Source organism: Anneissia japonica, unplaced genomic scaffold (assembly GCF_011630105.1).
Source record: "Anneissia japonica isolate Jap-2015-1 unplaced genomic scaffold, ASM1163010v1 scaffold287767_len825999_cov190, whole genome shotgun sequence".
In the NCBI taxonomy this organism is placed as follows: Eukaryota; Metazoa; Echinodermata; class Crinoidea; order Comatulida; family Comatulidae; genus Anneissia; species Anneissia japonica.
The window spans coordinates 124,737-149,551 of record NW_022707033.1 but is presented as its reverse complement, the minus strand read 5'-3'; the positions used below and the strand labels follow the sequence as shown (position 1 = coordinate 149,551).

General features: G+C 32.7%; 1 protein-coding gene across 1 annotated transcript in view; it reads right to left on the bottom strand.

Annotated features, from left to right (window-relative positions):
• LOC117106321 (F-BAR domain only protein 2-like) overlaps positions 1 to 24,815 on the bottom strand; it is a 56,775-nt gene that overhangs the window by 10,511 nt on the left and 21,449 nt on the right. Inside the window, exons 5-17 of the mRNA XM_033247692.1 lie at positions 19,927 to 19,998; positions 18,715 to 18,820; positions 16,820 to 16,899; positions 16,254 to 16,352; positions 15,018 to 15,118; positions 14,490 to 14,505; positions 14,093 to 14,164; positions 9,138 to 9,227; positions 7,279 to 7,333; positions 6,739 to 6,926; positions 6,333 to 6,351; positions 5,244 to 5,283; positions 3,301 to 3,431 (exon numbers count right to left, since the gene is read on the bottom strand). Coding sequence (XP_033103583.1) covers positions 3,301 to 3,431; positions 5,244 to 5,283; positions 6,333 to 6,351; positions 6,739 to 6,926; positions 7,279 to 7,333; positions 9,138 to 9,227; positions 14,093 to 14,164; positions 14,490 to 14,505; positions 15,018 to 15,118; positions 16,254 to 16,352; positions 16,820 to 16,899; positions 18,715 to 18,820; positions 19,927 to 19,998 — 1,069 coding nt within the window. The remainder of the gene's footprint in view (positions 1 to 3,300; positions 3,432 to 5,243; positions 5,284 to 6,332; positions 6,352 to 6,738; positions 6,927 to 7,278; positions 7,334 to 9,137; positions 9,228 to 14,092; positions 14,165 to 14,489; positions 14,506 to 15,017; positions 15,119 to 16,253; positions 16,353 to 16,819; positions 16,900 to 18,714; positions 18,821 to 19,926; positions 19,999 to 24,815) is intronic.

Below are 24,815 nucleotides of genomic sequence, written 5' to 3'. Positions count from 1 at the left end.
GCTGTTTATTTGCACCAAAAATAAGGTAAAAAATGAACATCTGAAAAATATCATGGCTAATGAAAACTTCAGAAAAATTTGCTACAAACCTGAAAATACATCCTAGCTATTATTGTTTACAATTTTTTATGAAAAAGCATTGCTAAAATAAACTTAAGTAGTGCTATAATGAAGTGTAAAAAAGCAAAGAACCTTTACCAATTAATTAGACACAACTAATAAAATATGGAATAGAAATGTTATTCTTTTATGATCCCAAGTGTACCACAGATTGTATTTGCAGTGAGTAATTACTTAAATTAAGTTATCCATCTAACATGAAGTGTTCAAATTACTGATGCCATATTTCAAAACATCTATCCTATTTTATAATAGATTTATCTATTTCTTAATATCTTTAATTTTTAGCAGCAATATAATTTCTAATGACTTCTCTTTGAAAATGCAAAATTAGCATTTGCCTCTTTGTTAGTTAAGCTATTAAAAAAATACACCAAATATGCAAATCAAAATCAAAGGAAAAAGCTTCTATAGAAATATAGGACCATTATGCATTAGCAATATTGACATATCTACATATAACGATACAGAGAATCTCTGAGCAACCAAAATAGCCATTGGTGGTCGGATAAACTGCTCGCACAGTTTAGATTATCAGTACAAAGTGTGATTACAATAAAAGTATAGAGTATTACGTCATGGTAACACACATTGTGCCGCTTCGTTACTGAGCGACTCAGCATTCCCACAGCTAGCCTGTTTTATATAGCTTTTCAACGAAAGCATTAGAACTTAAAAAATGTTTGATTAACATCATAATAAAAACACAAGAACAGGGCACATAGTATTGATCCTAGATATAACTGTCAATATATTGTTTACAAGGCAAAATAAAGAAATAAAATTGTAATTTTATTAAGATAGAAAGTTATGCCATAAAATGCCATGTGGACTGTAGCTAGGCTGTGGAGGTACTAAGCCGTACGCCTTGGGTAGTGTTGCCCAGTAACGAAAGGTGTCACATGATGTTTTGACATCACTGATGCATAATTGTATATTATGCATTGTTATTAGTTACATTCCACGATATGTATGTTTTCATGCGGTACAACAAGCAGCTTACACATACGCCGTGCACGCTTACTCAAATCCTGAAGGCTTCTTGAAAATGTTGATATCTTCTGGACTACAGGAGGGCGTGAACCGTGGGCTGTATGTCTCTTAGTTGGCATAGTTGAGTAAGTAGGAATGTATCGTCCGTATCGACGGGAATTGGGGTACTTCCGTGAATTGCGATTGTCTGAATGACGCTGAGGCAAAGGTGGTGGTTGGATTATATGCATGGTGGAGTGCGTGTGTTTGTCGGGTTGAGGTGATGGCGTGACTGCCGTTCGATCTACTATCAAATATGGGATACTATTTAGTAGTATGTGGTGTCATCAGTAAAAACAATAAAAAAATGTATATAAATAAATAAAATAAAAAGACAATAAGTGTCTACATAAAAAGAGTAAACAATAAAGAATAAAGCGAACTGTTCTGATTTGAATCCCCCAAACAAATTGGAAATAAAATGCATGCATAAAATAAATTCTGAAACTATCTGCATTTTATGTAAAGTATTGCCTATGTTGAGAAATATCACACCTCATAACATTAACTTTGCTAAGCTTCAACATTTATTGGGAACATCATTAAAGCTGACAATGCTGACCAAAGCAAACATTATCAAATAATTGTCTCAATGACCAAAGTCATAAAAAAATGTTTATGTTAAAATATTGTGTGTTAAGGAAATTGAGAGCCTGAACTAAAAGCATGAAGATTAAACTAAAAGTAAGTATTTCTATGAGCATTGCAATAATTGTGATGTGTGAAAATCAATCAATCAATTAATTAATCAATCAAACAATCAAACAACTATTCTACTACTCTATCTATCAAATTCACTCAAATCAATCAATCAATGATTTAATAATTATTTAGCCAACAAATAAATCACTGTATCAACAAAATCATCAATCAATCATCAATCAACTAAATCTAATGAGATTCTTGAAAGATTTATTACATAGTATAGAGTACAACAGTTGTGTCGTCACAACACCAGGTTGCGCCCTTGTTGTCAACCAGATGTTGGTTACCGTTCACTACACCTGAATGACTTCACAATCTTAATGGTTTAGAATAGACTTTCTGGAATAGGCATTTTAAAACCTAATAATTTACCATCAAAATGTACTAAAAACACAAAAGCTCACATTATATTAGTTATTGAACACACATTTAATCATCAATTAAAGTTTACAGAGAAAAATCAAGATACATCTTAATAATTAGGTTATAAATTTGGATCAATGGTTTGTCAATGGAGAAAATGGATTCCGTTGAATGCATTTTGAGTCGCTGATAGCAACGGAGTAGTATCACAAGGTATCGTGGCATAACAGTGTAGTACTCTATATATAGAATAATCTACATATAAATGAATCTTTAATATACATCAAAGAAAAGATATCTAAATGTATCTGGTTTAAAGTTCTCATCTCTCTCTCTCTCTCTCTCTCTCTCTCTCTATATATATATATATATATATACATGGATTGGACACCAAAAATGTCATTTATCTCATATATTGTAATATTTGTGGCAAACAATATGTCGGAGAAACAAAAAACACTCTCCGTATGAGAATGACACAACACAGATCAGCTAAAAAAATAGCAACACAGCAGTCAACCAAAAGTTTTACTGAAAAATCATATTTACAAGAATATTACAGTATTACAAAAAATTAATCTAACTTGCCTTAAAAAATTTCAAAAATTACATTTACAAGAAAACTAATAGTTGCATAATTATAATTAAATAATTCATTATTATTATTATTACTATTATTATTACATGTATTGATTTATTATCAATGCTAATAGACTGAGCTGGAGGCGGACTGCCAGTGGCATCAAGTAGTGTAGTTGTATTTATTTACCTACATGGTGTTAGAGAATCTACTCACTGACAGGCAGACAAAAACTATGGTATATTCAGACATTCAATCAAGCATGGACGTATATAACACAAACTCTCAATGCAACAATTACTTCAATTCAGTAAATACATAAAAGATCACAAAGTTGTAAACGGAACTTTCATACACAAACAAAACAGAAACAAATTGGAGTACCATAAAAATATAAAAAGTTTTGCTTTTAACTTTAATATCAATTTTATTTTTATCTAAAAATATTACACTTTTATATTGACCTAAAGACAATAATTGGTAAACTTGTTTTAACTTACTTTCACTAGAAGTTGGAGAGGTACCACTTATGGTGTCGCTATGGTGAGACATCAAACTTGAACCGCCAGGTGATGTGCTTAATGGGTCAAAGGCCATAAGGTCACTGTTGCTTTTCGTACTGTTATTAGAGCTGCAAGTAGAAAAATAAGTTTTTATTGAATTTCTATAGCATATATATACTGGCCTATAATGGTTTGATTAGTGTCATTGTAAGGCGACTAACATTTTTCCAACATGGTAGGGCCACCCACCCAGCATCACTATCACATGGTCTTCCTATATCAAATCAGCTGATTCTATTGAGTCTTTCAAAACCCTTCTTAAAACCCTTCTTTTTAACAACATTTGCAGAATTCACATGATATGTCTTTCCATTTTTTTCTCTGGTAAGGCTTTACAGCTGATGGATGTGCTTTCATTTGTCGGGTGTCGAGAGCTTGGCCTCTCCTGTTCATTAATCAAGACAACGTCATCGACTTTTGCAGTGCACAGAGGTAGAGTCGAGGACTTATTCTGAGGTGGAAGCTACCAGAGCCCAGCAAACTGCCTAATAGATTACCTGCATGCACCTGGGTGTGACAGCGACATTTTGAGATCAGAGGGTGGAGTCCTGTTCAGGACAACTATGCCAATAATGCTCATACATTTCGGAACTGTTTTTAGTTTAAGTAGTTTAAGTTGAATCTATTTATTGCTTATGGTTTGTTGTAAAGCACATTGAGGCTTTTTGCGGAATGCGCTATAAAAGAATTGACTTATTATTATTATTTAAAGTGTTGACATAAAGAGCATTGCTTGTCTCAAGACTGCCAAACAATGCATGCCAGTTTTATTTATTTTTTCTTCTTTTACACACTACCTTCATCCTCTTCATTGTGACCTGGTAAAGCTAAGAAGCTAACTCAGTCAAAGACCTCTTTGAACAGTCGGACCCAGCATATACCTGGATGCTAAAGATGACTGCCACAGTGGGGAGGAACAAACTGTTCCTTAAAAGTGACTTATACATGTGACTTGCACATGTGTGACATGACATCATCATGCCCATATATGGGTGAACCAGATATATTTGTCACAGAAAATTTGATAGTATGGACAGAGCATATAGCCTAAAGGTCCATCCACACTATAAAATTTATGTGACAAAAAACTGTGATATGTCCATATTTGGATGTAATATGACATCATCATGCCCATATATTGGTGAACCACAGATATATTTGTCACAGAAAATTTGATAGTGTGGTCAGAGCATATAGCCTAAAGGTCCATCCACACTATAAAATTTATGTGACAAAAAACTGTGATATGTCCATATTTGGGCCCATATATGGGCACATCACACACATTTGATAGTGTGACTGGAGCTTTACATCGAGGGAATAATAGCACTATCAGAATTCAGGGGAAATATTATTTCTGGTTTAACATGCCTTCCATCAATATACTATAAGTGAGGGATGTATCTTGCTGACATCACTTCATTTAATGCAACACACTTGCTTTAATTACAATACATAGATAGACAGATTTTAAAATTTCTATAGTGCTGGTTAAAATGGATGTTGTCACTAGCGCTTTACAATAAATACATAATAAAGGGCAACAATAAAAAAAATAAAATGGTAATAATAATAATACTAATAATGATAATAATAATCGTAACAAGAATAAGAAAAAATAAGACAAATAATAACAATAAAATAAAAAAACACACACAAAAAAAAATAATAATAAAGAAAATAATTAGAACAATGAAAAATTTATTGACTGTGTAAGTCGAACTGAAACTAAGGAGGAAAAGCAAGGGAAAAGATCTGAGGTGAGACTAGAATAGAATTTTAACTTTCACAATAAGTTGTTACTTTAGTTTGAGGCATATGCAGAGAGATATAAATGATTTTTACAAATGGAAAGAAGAAGAAAAAGAATGGCAACATACCTTCTGCTCCCAATCTGTGTTCGCCGCTTAATGTCACCATCTGAAATGATGAAAATGAATAGAATTTACTTCAATTAATAAAAAAATAGATTAGTTAAGTTAGGTAACAACATAATTGTTGTACAACATTAAACTTTACCATGATTAAAACATATTTAAGATTGTTTGAAATTTCTACATTACACATAACATGTGTCAACGGTGCTTCCAGTATGGCTTTTGAACTATGTATTATATAATTAAAAATGTTACCTATATGTCTCTTATACATAGCTGCAGTATATATCTGAGCAGTTATTGTGTGGTATCAGCATACATGTGTGTAAACCAGAAATCAAAATGGTTCATTTGTAAAACTAGAAATAATGCACGAAATAAACTGTCTGATGTTAAGCATGTTTAGGAGCATCAAGAAAGCCATTACAGTATGGTAATGGCAGTGTAATGGGGACTTAGTCACTAGTATTTTGTCAAAGTAGATCTGGGATCGCATTTATGAATATTCATAGAATTAAACGAAAATATTAACTTTACAAATGAATAGATTGACCTTTGGGAATGACCACTAAAATGATCAGCTAGGATGATAAAAAAAAAATTACCTTTTGTCGAAGTACATCTGGAAGTTTTGTATTTAGAAATATTCATAGAGTTCAATAAAAATACTAATTTTACAAAAAATAGAGAGATTGACTTTTGAGAATGACTACTAAAATGATCAACTTGGATAATCAAATATGACCTTTGGGAATAACAATTGAAAATGACCAGTTGGGATCAAGGATGACCACTGGGAATGAGCACTAAATCTAAAGGAATCTGGTATTTATATTGAATCGAAACAATGCAAGTTTCAGAGAAACAGGATTAAAATGACCATTAAGATGACTATTAAAATGAACAATTCAAATGACAATTAAAATGTAAGTTACACATGATGTTAAAATGATGATTAAAATGACTATTACAAATGACCATTGAAAATGATAAGAAAAACTAATAATCAAACTTGATGTTTGAGATTCACTTATAAGACAGGCCATTGTCAATTACGAGTACCATACATACATAATTAAAAATTTGACTTACTTGACTTGTCTCGCCTCATCTGCAGTAAGAGAAAATGATATGCAATTAGTTATTAACTACTAAAAACTGGAGACATTGTAAGTTTATAGATAGCTATGACAGCTCCCAAGACAGATAAAAACGGAAAATACAGGTAGAGGCGCTATATTATGTTTACCGCTAAAGAAGCCATCTAGCTAATATTTATTAAAAACAGAAGAGAATTTTTTCCACTAGCTTAGGTATACCTAGACAGATTATTAGTGGACAGGTAGAGACAGAATTTGTGTCCATGAAACCTGACTCTGTTATTACATTTTCCACTAAATTAGATATACATGCAGTCCTCTACCAGTACCATCTATAAGCAGAAGAAACATTGTTTACTAATAAACAATAAAGGTAGCTATAACAAGACAGTACTTACTGCTGGTGATAGGGTAAGTTTTTTACCAGCTAAGGAGGCTTTGATTTCATCAACTGATGCCGCTGTGTTTCCTGAGTTCCCGTCTGGCACGATTGGTTTGATTTCAACATGGATTTTGCGAGGAGGCTTATCATTATAGTCAGAATCGGAATCAGACTCTGAGTAAAAAGTTTCTGCCTTAAAACCATGTGATTTAATTAATTAAGAAAAATAACGAATAAAGAATTAACTATTCTTTCATAAACAGAAATCAATATTATAGACCGATCCAATCACAGTGATTACTCTCCATCTACAGACGCCATAGCTGGGAATTCGGTAGGGACTGTTATGCATCATCTGCTACAAAATCTAAATATCAAAATTATAGTACGTACTGTAAGTTGTTTTCATCGTAATCTACTCTTAATACTTTGCACCACCGTACATGGAACTGACATGCAAGCGGGGGATCCCAAGGAGGTCTCCAGCAATGACGGCGCCAATAGAGCGCCCTCTTATAACTGGAGTTGTGTATATGTTTGATCTAAACAAGGATATCATCCGTATTGTCTGGTCGAATAGTGTAGCCATCTTCATCAACTTGTGGTGTATTCTAAAAAATGAGAACAAAATACAATCTTAATATATTATTTTTTAGTTATTATTATTAATAAAACAATCATATCCAATAGATACATGAATGAAATTATCAATTAGAATACAGAAGAATATATTTATCGAAAAAATACATTTATGATGACATGCACAAAAATGAATCTTTAATATTAGGAATACATATAATAATTTTATCATACACATTTTGTACAAAAAGATGTTCAACAATACTGAAATGCACAAAACAAAATGGTAAAAAAATAAAAAATATTAAAAAACAATAAAATCGCAATTCAGTATTAGATGAAAACCTTTCAAACTTGTTATTAACATATATAATCTGTGATAAAATCTGACAAAAATCAAGATTTAAATTAATGTGAAGGGGATCAAATATGTCAGCAGTTCTCAAACAAATGACCAGGTAATTGGCCACAACCAAAAATGAGTCATTAATTGGTATAACAAAATTGAAGTGAAACTGTTCCAATGATTTGTTGATTTATATAAATAAATGGAAAGGAAAGGAAAGGCAGTAAAATTGTTTGAAGTAGTGTTCCTATATTTTATACATTAAGTTGTATATATTGCAAGGAAGGCCAATTATGAACTGAATTGATATTTTATTTCGCCAATTTTTAAATTTAAGAAACAGGCCTGTTTTCCTAAAATGGCATGATCAAAAGGAAAAAGAAAAGTGAACAACTTGACAGTCAAAATTGGGGGGTGGGGGGAGGCATACATATTCCCCAATTTTTAAAAATAAAAACAAGCATTTCATTCTTTAAAAGTCATGCACAAGAACTGTGTAAAGATCATTGTCACGATTAGTAGAGAAGCTAAATGAAAGATGGAAATGATAGTACAACAAACTTTAGATTGGAGAAAAAAAACCATACAATATCGAAGACAAGAAAACTCCTTAACATCGCTAAAGAGAACATAACACAAAGAATATGAAGATTTCACCTAAAAATAGAAATTTGAAAAACAATGCATAATAAATGAATGAAAACTACCAATTAATCAATCAACCACTGAATACTGTACATGTACATATATAGAAAAGGTTTCACTAAAAACAATAAAATGACAGAAATAGATATTAGGTTTTAACTATTGTATTTAAAATCAAATAGTTTCTACTTGACTTACTTGCGACGTCCAATAGAAAGAATCTAATTTTAAACATTAACTTTACCTCAATGACTGAGAATATTCATAAATGAATTAGGTTTAAAGATAAAACAGAACTACATAACATTATTCTGGAAAATATATACAATTTCTGTTACAAAATACGTCAACACTTTCTAAATGCATGTATATATATATATATATGCACACAGAAAGTGTTTCATAACAGAAATTGTATTTATTCTCCAAATTGTCAACTATTTCTTTATTGTTTGTCTCCAACACATACTATTCTTCATAATACATGGAACATACATGCAACATCTAGCCTATGATTATTTTAGCATAATAGCTGTCTCTTATACACATCTAGATGTGTATAAGAGACAGATAGAATATATATATATATATGTAAACTCAAATGATAAATCGTTATATTGTGTCCAAATAAATATCAAAGTTTTTTTACGACTATTACAAACATACATGGATCTACATACTATTGTTTGCTTAATACATAACACCATACACATGCACATAAGAAACATCTGAGAAATGTGAATGACACAAATTCATTCCGTGAATGACTCTTGTTCATGTGAACAAAAAAGAATGTGGATGAATAAAAAAAAATACATCGATCTACTAGTACAATACAACTTTACATTTGGTAGGGTGGGATGACCGACAACAGGGTCGGGTTCTGTGTCTTGTACAAGCTCACGAAATGTGCGTTGTTGACTCCCAAGGATGTCCTACATACAGACAAAACAAAGAGAACAAATGGTGGGGGTAATCTATGACAAGTGGAGGTCATGAGTGGAGCTGTGTTATCTGGGGTCTATCAACTTTCAGACAGTGTTGTGTGCTAGTGAGCCCTCAACTTGAAAGAACACTTAGGTGTTGGCTAGGGAATTGACAAATTCCACAATATCATAGTAATTAACAAGAGCAGAATTATGGCCAGAAATATGTGACAACAGGCCAGTGGTATGAAATACCTGGTCGGTGGTATTCAACACCTGGTCAGTGACATGAAACACTTGGACAATACGGCACGGAATACGCAGGCGTACACTTTTTATTTATTACACATTTGACAAAAATGACATGGGCTAAGAGCCCATCATCTAAGTGGTCATCACCTAAAGCTCTTTGAGATTTTATGTGACAAATAGAGTGGTGTTTTACCATACCTGACGTGTTAGTGTACCGAATATTCGGCATGTTCCCAAATACTTGCGAAAAAAATTCCCGAGTGATTCGGGTCGGAATTTAACCCACGACCTCCAGATAACTAGCCTGGTGCTATAACCACTAGACTACTAAGCTTGCACTTAGTTTTCCTGATGCAAACTCACATCGATGTGAAAAATACCTGTGGTTTACTTATATACAGTAGGTATGATGATTTCATCATCACCACCAAACAGTATATGTGGGCAAGATACATATTTATGAATAAGACTAAGTTTTGTATAAATATAAAAGATATTTTTTAGAATAAACTTGGTATTGTGGATAATACTATAAAACTCTGTTAAGTTACTTTGCTAAACCAATAATATAAATAAACATGAAATATTAATATAGGATATAAAATCTGTGTCCTAAACATTTCTATTGTAGTAGTAGCAATAGCGGTAAGTAACAGCAGTGGAAGAAGCAGCAGCTATATCAGCAGCAGTAGTACGATATTGTTACTAATACCCCTTTTACACTGCCAAGGGCAGAATCGACCCGGGTTAATTCCAGAGTGATCCCGGGTGCATTTCCCATTTACACAGAACAGAAAAGTACGGGTTGATCCCGAGATGGCAGGCCTCGCCCAGTCACGGCACGCGCCCGGTCCCGCTTCACTCCCCGGCCCGACCGACCCAGCCCTTAGAGCCAATCCTTTTCCCGAAGTTACGGATCTAATTTGCCGACTTCCCTTACCTACAGAGGCTATTCACCTTGGAGACCGGCTGCGGTTATGGGTACGAGCCGAGGCGAAAATCAGTCGGTGTCCCTCGGATTTTCAAGGGCCGGCGGCTGTCTCTTATCCACATCTAACCTATTAGTATTAATTATAGTTTATGTGTGAATGACCTTGAGTTGTTCCACAGGGTAGGAACCCTATCTCATGCATATGCATAATAGAACCTACTGTATTGCAGCATGGCCCGTTAGCGAGGTCAAAGGTCATTGACTTCTGATGAGAGTTTATTGTTTATGCTTGTTATCTTTATTTAAAAGTTTCTTTTTTTTTAATGTTAATTAGTTTAGTTCATTGATATGTGTATTCTGTACACAGAGCACTAGTTCATTTAATTAATTTTATATATATTATTCGCTCTATATTAGTTATGATTTGTTATATAATCTATAATAATGTGAACATCATTGACTATGTCAGGAGAGTACAGTAATTTAATGTTACTCTTACATTTATATTTACTCAGTTACGATATAAGATATTTTCTTACCGTTTTATGATTATGTTAATACCACGATAATTTATATTTTGGTTAGTTAAGTAAGTTTAAGCATTTGATTTGTCTTATACATTCTTTGTTTAGACTTGAGACTTAATGAGTTTTATTTATATTTTATCGTAGGGGTTTTGTGTACGTTCGCTTACGTCGCTATTGTTTATTGGTCAAAAGATGTTGCACTGCAATTAAAGAATCTTGAAATCATAGAAGCAAATTTGAGTGTCTTATTTTGCGTTCTACAAAAAGATATAAAATCTGTGTCCTAAACATTTCTATTGTAGTAGTAGCAATAGCGGTAAGTAACAGCAGTGGAAGAAGCAGCAGCAATATCAGCAGCAGTAGTACGATATTGTTACTAATACCCCTTTTACACTGCCAAGGGCAGAATCGACCCGGGTTAATTCCAGAGTGATCCCGGGTGCATTTCCCATTTACACAGAACAGAAAAGTACGGGTTGATCCCGAGATGCTCCTATTTTACACCGGCAACGAACTCGGGTTCAAATACAGCCCTCAATTTTTGTTGTAATGGTGATCATTACTTCGCTCAAGTTCCTCGTCGTCACGAAGCCACAATTATTGTCAATATTGAAGCAATGTACCTGCAGATTGTTTTTAAATTATGCGAATTAAATCAGCAGTTTTGATATCAAGTCTATACCAGTGTGTAGAGGAATTAATTTGAAAAGTGTCTAGGCATAGCCCGTTGTTAATAAAATTTAGGCCTACCTGATCACAGCTGCGGTAGGCGCAAGGTAAGGCCTAGGCTAATTCCGGAATCAAATTCGGTGCTGTTTACACTGGCGACTCCGAATGCACCCGGTTTGGCCTACGCTGAATGCGTCCAGCACGTCCATCTCGGAATGTTTGGCAACCCGAGACAGACTTTTTGACGTCTACACTAACCACAACTCAGGAGATTTTAACCCGGGTATTGGAAAATCCCGGGTTACGTCCGGAATTTTGCTTGCAGTGTAAAAGGGGTATATCATACTATGTCATATATATTACAGTTAGTAGAAAATAGTACACAGCTGACACACACATATATTATAATGGTTACATCAACATGATACAAATTATGAATAATTCAGTATTCAAGAATATTAGTACACAGTACATAACAATACAGTACAGCAATTTCCAATGGTTGATACAAATACAAACATTTTGACGTGTTTAGATGTGCTACTACTTATACAGTTTTAGCTTTCTTCGTTAACATTTTTTAAATTTTTAATTACAGTACCTAAATAATGAAGCTCGATACTAGCATCACACATTTGGTACATACATATAGAAAATTACATATAACACTATGCATTTAATATCTTTAAACATGTTGAATTTATATAATTAAGTCAGAGACAATGAAAAAAGATTTGTGAAACAACATAATAAACCACAGTTAATACACAAAACCACATTTAACAAAACAAAACCAAATTAAAAGAACAAAAGTACAACTAGAAACTAATCCAAATTAATAAAAAGTACATAAAGAGTGATTACAATTATTGCATTAACTAAATGCTAGTTGACATTTATAAGATATCAATATATAAAAAAAGTGGAATGTTTTGTTCTGTAAAACAAATCAACCAGTCATTCTTTTGATGTACCTCTGCTACATAATTATCACCCATACCTCACTAACACCTCTTCTAAACTACCATCAGTGCTTTCATTTTTCAGCAATACAGTAAATTCTAAACATCACAGGCACCCCTCCCTGATGTACCATCTACCAACCAAAATACTATCACTTGGCGTTCTGTGTAGCCTCATTTAAGATAAGCTAAAACTAACACTCTATAAACAAGTAGAATATTCTATATCTATGATGTATGTTTTTTCTTGTATCTGTCGATCCCTCCAACCTCTGAATTGTCTATATGGAAGTGGTATGACACACAATGCCCGATATGGCCAAAATCACACAAATCTGCCACATAAAACTTTTATCTTCTCAGGTCTTTGCCTTTTTCCTCCTTTATCCTACTTTTGTATTATAAAAATTATCATTTTTTAAATATATATTTTTGCGAAAAGAATGTTACATTAAATTAAATTTAATTACAAAGTGAAGAGCCATTGCTTCCAGTACTTTGAAATTTGCATTGTAAATAAAAGTAGATGAAGTCTTTGAAAGATTACATCTGTTAACAGCTGGACTTCATCTGAGAAGTACCTCTTACAGTGAAAGTAATTTCTTACTTTCAAATGATCCTACCACAACTCTTTAAACTTACTTCTAACCCCTTTTCCCCAAACTAGTTATATAAGATTTAAAAAAAATAATAGTGCTGATATATAACATGGAAATTTAAATTTATACAAAAACATACATCCCAAAATAAAAGGCACCATAAGCTGTCTGTGCACTTACTAACACAGTTATGAAAACACCTAAAATTATCTTATGATAATATTGAAAGTCTTTCAATAGTGAAAATAAAAGCAAATTGTGAAATAAGAAAATTATGGGTAAAACCCACAAATGTAAAAAATAAAATACGTAAATCTTAGTAAAAAAAAATAAGCAACTAACATTGAATGATCTGAAAATGACTATGCGTTACAAAAAAGGGGGTTTTAAAATCAAATGTGTGGTATACAGATATGCTTGAAGGCTAAACCAGCGCTTGAATTGGACAATACATGATTGATAAGTGTCAAGTAGTGGCCGCTACTGCAATGAACAGCCCCACAAGGTCCTTAGCTTAACTAATAATGGTGCCTCCTATTGTGCCAGCATTCGACAAAAATAGGTGCTCATGGTTTATTATTATCTTGCTCACTCTCCTCCGTTCCCTGGGTGTACAATATTCTTAGTCGTGCAGGTAACTTAGCACCAGTGCCTCATGCAGTGACATTCACAGTAAAATTGACGAACTAACAAGCAGAAACCTTTGAGTTTCTATACAAGTGGGACAAGCTTTTCAGGTCTGTACTAAACAAAAATCTATTAGACTGTGGTTAAGTACAGGTGTGTGTATGTGTTTGTGTGTGCCTATCTGTGTGAGCCCACAGACAAGTGGCTACACAGTTCATGTGGTTAGAGGGCACAGGTGGCCAAGCAAATTGTAACCACACCAAAACAGGCATTATGGACCCAAGCACTGGTTTACCCTGCCACTCACCACACGTAAATTTTTGAATGAGCTGAGTGATATGTTGCTTTGACTCGTTGACACTCGCTGCTGTAAATTTGCCTAGATAACACAAGATGAGTAATTGGATTTTTGTTTACTTATAAAATGTTATGTAAACCACTGGATCTTACATTACTTAATTTAAACTTACATTTAGTAATGATTACCATTTAATATACATTGTTAGTATTGCTTTTTCATGAAAATTATTTATAATAATAAAATAAATAATTATAACACCTTATGGTTAGTACAACAGAATCAAACAGTATTAAAAGTATGAATTGCTAAAATGTTGCCAAATTGTTTTGAATGTCCACATATTTACCTTTTTCTGCCATACTTAAATACAAAATGATATATATAAATGTAAAAATCAACTTACCACTTCAGGTGATTCTCTGCAAAAAAAAAAAAAAGTAAAATACAATTTTTAACAAATAATTTTGTATGAAAATTCCTTTACAAAAATGCATTGATGGAGCACATTGTCTAATTTGCTTATTATAAAAATTAAAAATGTCAATAAAAACTATGAACATAAATTTTTTAAATATATTTTGTGTACTGTATTATGCCCTGTCCAGGCTATCAAACTATATTTGACAAAAATGTGACATGCCTAAATATGGTCATAATGACATCACATCATGACCATATATAGGCACATCATGACTATATATGGGCATACAACAGTTTTTTGACATCTGATAATCTGAATAGAGCTTTTGCAGAAGAATGATATAAATCTGGGTTAATACTGGCATTCGCTATGCCACGCACAAGTTGACACCACTTGTTGAGACCACAAGCTGAGACCATGTTACGTTTGCGTAACGCATGTCTAAACATAGCCATAATCTTGCTGTGCTCCCAAAACTCAAACTTTTGTATTAATAGTAAAACAATCTACTTACGTAGCTTATCTCTTCCTGTGCCTTTTGATTTAACATATACTTCAATCAATTTCTGTTCCGTCATGTCTTCACACTCCTGGGAAAACTCCTGTTGGATCTGTATCAGACAAACAAATGAGAACTTACTGTGGGATAGCTTGCTTTTATTTTTCTCTTTATCTTTTTCTCCCTCTCTGTCCTTTTCACTCTGTTGTTAATACCCTGATCAACTTCATCATCACTGTTAATAAAATTAATATAACAATCTACCTCACCATCATTTCTACCTCCATACCTAACACCATCATCTTCAACACCACTACCACAACTGCCATCACTACAATTACTAACAGCATTATCATCAATAACAACACTATTACCACAACTACCTTCAAAATTATTATCACCATGATTACCATCATCGTTAACAACATCAACATCACCACCTCTACCATGAGCACTGGACACCACCGCACTAATATCACTGGCACAACATCATTATCATCACCACTACCAACACTGGCATCATCAACGAGGTCTTCACACCTATCACCACTACAACTGGTACCATAAAAATCATTATCACCACAACCAATATCAACACTGGCATTAACATAATCTTTACACCTATCACCACTACCACTGGTACCATCAGCATCATTATCACCCCAACCAATATCAACACTGGCATCATCAACATAGTCTTGACACCTATCATCACTACCACTGGTACCATCAACATCATTATCGCCACAACCAATATCAACACTGGCATCATCAACATAGTCTTCACACCTATCATCACTACCACTCGTACCATCAGCATCATTATCACCACAACCAATATCAACACTGGCATCATCAACATAGTTTTCACACCTATTATCACTACCACTCGTACCATCAGCATCATTATCAACACAACTAATATCAACACTGGCATTAACATAATCTTCACACTTATCACCAGTAATTAAGCTTTTTCTGATTTTGTTATTGTTGCACATCTTTACGGTTGTGCCTCTGTTATAAAAGAGAAGCAATAAAGTTACTTACTTCACCACTACCACTGGTACCATCGGCATCATTATCACCACAACCAATATCAACACTGGCATCATCAACATAGTCTTCACACCTATCACTACCACTGGTACCATCAACATCATTATCACCACAACCAACACTGGCATCATAAATATGCCCATGACAACTACCATCATCACCAGCACCACCAATTCAATATTACAAACCTGTCCCAAGGAGAAGTGACATTCCTGAACTGAACTACTGTATGATCGAATAAAATCTTTCATCTCCTTCAAGTGGCTCTCTTCTATTTGTTGAAATTTCTTTAAAAGAAAAAAGTATTAAGATTATCAATTTGTCTTACAAAAGCATTAAAATCATCATATAAAACCCATATTAAAAAATTTACACAGGCTCAATATAAGACAACGTGCTAATTTCAAGTTACTTTTGTTGACTTTCAAGTCACTTAGCTTTCATCAACCTATTTATTTAATACTCAATCACTTCTCCTAATATATTCCTCTTCGCCATCTTCATTCTTCATCTAAAAATCTCTTGACAGTTCTGTCTCATAAAGGCAAATCAAAAACTTATGGTCAACAAGCTTTTGCTTTTCAAGCCCCTTTACATGGAATTCCTTGTCGCTTTTTGTTTGCGATTCATCTAATTTGCTTTATTTTAAGAAAAATCTTAAAACTTATCTTATTATTTTAATTTACTTTGTTTAATGGATAGACATAATGCGCACACTGATTAATTAATTAATTGACTGATAATTAATACTTACATGGCTTGTGTCTGTCATCTGTTGCTCATAATCGTTCTTTAAGTTAGCGTACTTGTCAACCAGTGACTTGTATTCTTCCTCTGATAAAATTAAAAAGTTTACAAAAACTACCTCAGACAGGAGAGTTGGTTATTGGATACGGAATTGAAAACCAATTTATTTATTTATCAGTAACAGGTTTACATACTATTTTTTGAAAAAATATGAGCACATACAATTGTATTAACATTATGCTAAACAGATTTGCATAAACTTAGTTTACTATAGTGTTATCTTGGAACCTGGATTATCAGACATAATATTATTTATTTTATTTTATTCATTTGGCATGACGGCTCAGGAGTCACAAAAGCGGAAAGTCCACTGTCGCCTGAAGGACGTGCTGTGTTTTATTTTGCCAAGAACTCTACGTTATGAATTTCAAAGTATTACAGTGGTAATGCAAACCGAAACACAATCCCTATGTTAGCTCCACCCGCGTGATCTAATACCTAACTGTCCTTGTTTCGGGAATGTGTTTATGCACGTGTTGGTAGGTGAAAAAGTACAATGAATTGCTTAACAAAACAGTGGCTTAGCTTAGATCCTTGTTTAGTGAGAGCCAACATTTATTATTATTACTATTATTGTAAGATTGCATAGAGGATGTTTAGTCAACCTCAGTAGATTAGTCTCTGTATATTTACCAGGGTCAACCACTTCCTGATAAAGTTTTGTAACATCAACACAATTAAGAAAACAAATTCCGGCATTGTTATATCTACAATGAAAATTTTCAATATGTTATATATAGAATTTTAATAGTTTACTTGCAGAATTATTATTTTAGATCTAATTTACTCCAGTAGTATTGCAAAAAAAGTTTAGAGTTTATCTTATGTATATGTTTGTTTTTAAAATTAATTGTTAAATGTACATGGACCATGTTGAAAATTGATAAGGATGTTTAAATTAGGCCACTGAAACCTCACAGCTAGAGGAGTGTAATGCCAACCAAGTACAAAGAAGGGTTACTTTGGATTATCAAAAAGGTTTGCTAAAAATATGTGCAAACTATTCTATTCTTGTATGTGTCTAATGTTTAAGCTTGGTGGGTCTGAATCATTTTTATTATTTATTGTTTGATCTAAATACAAAAATCATATGCACGTTGTGATCATGGAATAATCTTTAAAGCTAATAATGTCAAGTGGAATAAGTAATGACATAAGTTACTGTACATTTTACTTTTCTGAAATATCATACAATTTTAATGTTTTTTTTAATATTATTTATGGAAACAATATTTAACAAGGCTCATGTGAGTTGGAAAAATGTCAGTAACGGTCATAGCTAAAGTTAACATATTTCTTAACAAAATATCCCTCTATTTCATATTTTCAAAGAAAGCAAATGAAAGAAAAAGCAATATTTACAAAAGATCAATAAGACAATAACAAACTATCATGAACCAGAAATTGTAGACGAAATCAGAACCGAAAAATCTACTAACATGACTATTATGAAAATAAAACTTGTATTCCTTAAAGATACATAACAATGTAAATTCTTCTAAAACTTTCTCCTTACACATTACATAGCAAATTTTAGTTCCTAGTCCACATATTAAGCGCCCTGAGCATATTACATTAGATGGATATGTGCGCTATATAAAACTACACTATTATTATTATTAATTTTATGATTGATACTTTTTATTATCAATTAATGAATCAATAATATAATAGGTTATGTCATTGTTTAGAATTCACAATATATATGGCATTATACTATTATAGTTCAATGTATAGTTGCTTTTTATATTGTTTCTCTTTAATTCAATATTAGTTTTGTATGCATTGTTTTTCATAGAACATATCAAATAAATCTAAACAAATGGTAAACAAATTACTTACTAGCTTTTTTATATTTTGTTTCCGCTTTCTCTATTTCCTTTGCTGTTGCATTTTCTCGCTTCAGTTTTTCGTGCTCTATACACCGTGTGTTGTAAATTTCTTTGGCCTATGGAACAGATTTGTAAGTAATCATCAAGAATTTAATGTCCATGTGATTATGAGTTCAAGATTTTAACCAGTTATTTAAATTTTGCAGCAGAAACAGGAGCCAAGAAAATAAACGGTTACAAATTTGGTATTTTAAAAGGGAAGTAATACAACACACACCATTTATATAGGTGGCATTTAACAGGTGGTGCATCATACAAACATCTTAACTAATACACATAGTGAAATGTATAGTAAATTAAAAGAAAACTAAGCTTACATCGAAGAATTTATTACAAATACACAACAAGGCCACATATAATCCATTTCTGCTTAACAATATTACACTAAAGTATACTTCATATGAAGTTGATATACTGTACATGAACTTGATATGAGGTATAATATTGTTTAGCAGAAACAGATTAATATAAGATTTTAACCATTCAAAAAAATAAGTTTATTTGGCGTCATTGAGTAGAAACGTGGCCTTCATGTATTTGTAATAAATTCTTGAATGTAGCAAATTCTTATCTTTAAATATTGCAAATTTGTTATTGTTATTGTATTTCATTTAAAGGTTAAAATATTGTACATCTATGTACACATTTAACATTTGGTAAAATGATCCACTTGACGTGATTGTTTTTTTTTTATAGGCACTTGCCTCTTCTTTCTGTCCTATTGTTTTCTTATTGTTTTTGCAAATTTTATATTTTTTACTTGTAAAAGATTTGAATAAAGAAAAATCTTGGTATTTATAAAGAATACCTGTTGAATAGTGAAATCTAATAGAAAAGCAATCCCACTTGACATGATTTATTTTTTTTATAGGCACTTGTCTCTTCTTTGTATCCTATTGTTTTCTTGTGTTTTTGCAAATTTTATATTTTTTACTTGTAAATGATTAGAATAAATAAAAACCTTGGCATTATAAAGAATACCTGTTGAATTGTAAAATCTAATGCAAAAGCAATCTGAAATTTTCCTTATATTATTATTACAATTATTAATAATTAATTGATTGATTGATGAATTAACTGATGTCTTCCATACAGCTCTCCATCACTCATCAAACCATAAATATTTATCAAGTTTCCATGAGTTTATTGATATGAAACTTACTTTTTCCAATGACTCCTTCGTTGAGTTTATGGACTGAACAACATTAAATGTGCCTGACACTTCAGTTTTGACCTAAAGAAAAAAAGATTATACAATTATTATATTTCAATTTATTAATATTTGATTGACTACCTTCTTATAATTTCAAGTGGGCATGTCAATGTTATGGGGTCTTTCTTAGTTTTTTTTTTTATCTTGCTTGCCAACTTAATTTGTTTAGTTTGATACCCCATTACATGAGCACTGTGAGTTATGAATAGGCCGGCCCTGTGCCTCATTGCTTGTAGACTGTGTGGTGATATGTGTGGTGTTTATTTAAGGGTAGCCTTAAAGTTCACGGTAATTTTTAGTTCTTTCCTTCTGTAGTGGATACTGTATGTGCGCTGTGCAAATCTTATTATTATTAATATGTCAAGGGATAACAACAAACAAATTAAATGGTGTACATACTGTATTGTTGAAATATATTTATTTATTTTGATTGATTGCAATATGTACGTAGTTACCTTGTCAATCATTGTCAATCATTTATCAATCGTTCGGTAAAGATCAACAACATTTAATAATTCTTTATAAAAAAAAGCAAACAAGTGTATAAGCTATATGATCATATTCTTTAATACCTTGACCTTTAACATTGTCATAGCCACTGATGGCATATTGGTTAAATGGTCAAATAATATTCCATATGTTTGGTTAGTATATTATAGAGGAAATTAACAGTGTTTGTATTTGTTCCGTGAAGTGATCACTTAAACAACCATGGTTTATTTAAAAAGTACATTGTCAGTTCCTTTTTCCTTTTCCAAATACTGAATTTCAATTGTTCCTAGACGGTTTTACTACTGTACCAATATTCCTCATGTACTTTTTAGTCTCTATATTAGTACTACCACAATAATACAGAGACATTAAGCATGAGGAATATGAGATACTGTATGCAGTTTCATGCAAGATGTCGTGGGATGGGGAGGTGGGAAATACTACTACTTTTACAAATAATTATTGAAAAAATTTTTCAGAAAGTATTATTATATTATATATATAGAATATTTTATCTTAAGCTATACTTGTCAGATAATGTCTTAAGAAATGTTGTCTGATGAAACAAAGCATTTTCTAACTTGTTAACAGCTGTGAAAAGATAAAAGATTTGTGTCATTAGATGTATCTGGATTAACTACACAATTATCTAATAAAGTCTGATAAAAAAAAACTGTTGTATGCCCATATATAGTCATGATGTGCCTATATATGGTCATGACATGATGTCATCATCATCACCATATTTAGGCATGTCAAATGTATTTGTCAAAAAAATTTGGTAGGTCTTAAGATTTGCGAGTTTGACAAATCAATATCTGAAAATGAATGACTGGTTTTAATATATTCTTGTAATCTGAGCTCTCCACTAAAAAAAAAAAATTAATAATAAAAATATATATATATTTATAACAATATATAGAGGAATGAAAGCGGGAGAGGGTTGTGAAATGCTACAGGAAAAATACATTATAACCCATATTTTTAAATCATTAATAATTATGAACAGTAATGGCTTTGCAGTATTTTAAGGATAAATGGTTGAAAAAAACATCAAAGTATTATATTCCATCATATATCAACAGCTGAGTGAACTTATTTGACCTTACATGAAGGCTGGCAGCAGCTACGGTGATTTACCTGCTGTTTCAATATCTTCCTAATGGATTCAATTCACTTAATGCGGCACTATTCAGTATCCAGTTCCGTCCAGAGAAAGTAGACATTTCAATGAAGCAACATTAGACGACGATTCTCATTATGGTTTTATAAACATGTCTGAGAAAGCTTAGAAATGAAAGGCCATTGGCACGACATCATCGTTTAAGTATCACTTCAGCTTTTCATTTCATACATCTACTATTACTCCGATGAGTTCCAAGTCGCATTCTTGGTGTTCTCATTTCTAATCAGGGAGGAGAATGTGTCTCTATGTTTGCCATTGACAAATTAATATTCTTTACAGAAAGCCCTCCAACAAGCCTATCAACTATTTCCCCCTTCAATTAAACTGTCGTTATATACGAAGGCTAGTTCATTTAGAAAAACTGTACCCAATACCAACATTGATGATACATGATGAAGATTAATTTTGTACAGAGGAAACTAGAAATTAAAAATCTACACTATAATGACATTGATGAAAATGAGTATTTAGAGACAAGCACAAGGGAAGAGGATTTCATTAAAAAATGATACTGTTAATGGACATTAATGATGAATGCTGATCAAGATAAATACTATATGCACACATGGGATATGTCACTGAGTAAGTTTATCCTATAACCAAGAGTACACATAATAAAATTCATGTTTGAAAAGATTTATATGCTGTTGCACAGGGGAAGCTAGTCTTATCAAAAAATGTGTTTGAATGTGGTGAATGTTGATTAAGTAACATATATCTGTTCACAGGGATGCAAGTTCTAAATAATAGAAACGATGTGAAGACCATTAATGAACACTTTGATCATATTAAACTATGAAGCTTCATAGAAATCACTGAAAATATGATAATAACTGTTAATTTTGATGAGGAGAGACACGAAGAAACCCTTGGGGGAGAAGGAAGCTACTGTAGTCCACGCTTCGAATGCTTTGGGACTCTGGTATAAAGTGCTATAAAAATCCAACTATAAAGCTGGTTTTCCACTAGGTGAATTTTTTCGCGCAAATCAAAGCGTCGGTTTGCTTTCTGAGCTCTGATTGGTTGCGCATTTTTTTGCTTCACAAAAACTCCGATAGGAATGTGAATGCGCATGCACATGAAGAACGCTTTTGATTCGCGCGAATAAATTCGCCTAGTGGAAAACCAGCTTCATTATTATTTATTATTGTTCATAAATGAAACCATGGTATAAAAACATTTTTTTCTTCTCTCTGGCTCCTTCTACTGTATAATAATACACTGAAATATTCACAAAGGGTTCTACTAGGCTTTCAAAACACTTTGTTCTGTCTCTTGTTGGTTTTGTTGTTAATGATCTATGTGTTCTGTTAATAGACATGGGGAGAAATATGCTTACTTTGTTTTTAAGTCTGACTTGAAAATTATAACAAGAAAATATTTTCTTTGGTAATCAAAGGTACACATAATGAAACTTTGCCTTTACTTAACATACTGTACATTGGCTGCTAGTATTTGTGGCTGAGCAGTAAGACAAGGGTGCAGCTAACTACAGCCTTCACATCGTCAAGCCGCTCCTCGCCCGGGTTAGGTTGGTAGAACCTGTCAAGCAGCTCCTCGCCCAGTTCAGTTGGTAGAACTACAGTAAGTATTCCCAGATAAGGACTAAAAATGGAGGTGCAGTGTACACTGGTTTGTGTGCACTTTAAAAACCCACTGCATTTTTTGGAAGAGTTAACGCTATGCTATGGCTCATCTCAGCCCCTGTGGAATGATGTGAACTTGTAGCTACTATATGCACCTCTTTACAGTTGCTAGGCAGTCACAGACCACACCTATATGCAATTCAGCACAATGACTGCATGTTATGGGTTATTCTCCTTCCTTAATCAACTGAAAGATTTTCAAAGTAAAAATCTTTGAATCAGTGAAAACTAAATAAATTTGAAGTGCGTCTCATTGGAAATTGAAAACACTTCAATTAGATTTAATATACAGTACTTGCAGATGTTTGTGGACAGTCATTGGTACAGGTAGTAGCTAAAGTATGGTATGCAGAAATACCTCCATAAACCCTTTGATGTTATCTGATTTTACATGTTTCTGTAATAGAGGTAATAAAGTTATTAAGCAGTGATTATCAAAATTATGCAAATAGATATACACAGGGGAAGCAAGTCTTACCAAAATATCTGCACCAACTATTTTGTTTGTTGATTTTTAGACTGGTCTACTCTACACATGCGTGCCTATCATAACACATTTTGTATTAAGGTAACATTTAACTGCACTAGGAAAATAAGTGAAGAATTTGCAGACCTAGTACAGTACACAGAAGGGAAATGTTATCACTGAGTGAGAAGGAAATTAGATCTACAGCTAACACTCCGATCCGGAGGGCAATGACAGATAATTGTCCTGCTTAAAGGTCAGTTGCAAAATGACCGACACAAATTCTAAATTAGATACTTCTAACAAGTTATTGAAATATCTTATCATTTTAACTTTCCAAAAATCTTTTTAACAGACTGGACCAACCACACAATGTCTCCAATATCAAGAAGATGAGCTGAAATATTGAGCAAGAGACAAGTATGTTTGTAATAATCCTCATTGTTATTATTGCCTATGGGAAACTAAAGATTATTTGATTGGAAAATCTGCTTTCTCAAGATCATCTATAAAATTTAGAACATAAAAACTTCATGTAATGTCTCCAAATCTAAAATACAAGCAAATCGTAATCCCAAAAGGAAGGAAAAGCACTAGTTGACGGTATACTGGCATTACAGTGTATGATATTACAGATGTGTTTATACAGAAGTTAAAGCATTGTTATACTTTAATAAACTGAGGTATAAGCAGATGGACACCCTGCTTGGATACTAGGAAGTGAGTTTAATGGTTTTAACAAAGCTTTTAGCATGAGCCGTGTGACGTACCGGCAAGTCTTTGAGTCCCAACTGACTGGCTAAGATATTTTGAGATTGATTCTGTTCACACGGATCTTCTCCTGTGAGAGAACAACAAAAAATCACACCATCTTCACTGTATCTGAAAAAGTCCCATCCATGGGGTGAAAGCCTGAATTAAATAGTATATTTTAGAAGGTTATTCATAATAATTTTCTACACTTTGTTTTTTTTTTTTTAATGTACTTACTACCTTCTATAAATAAGTAATTTTTACTTGCTAAGAGATGGGAAATCCTGTTATTTAC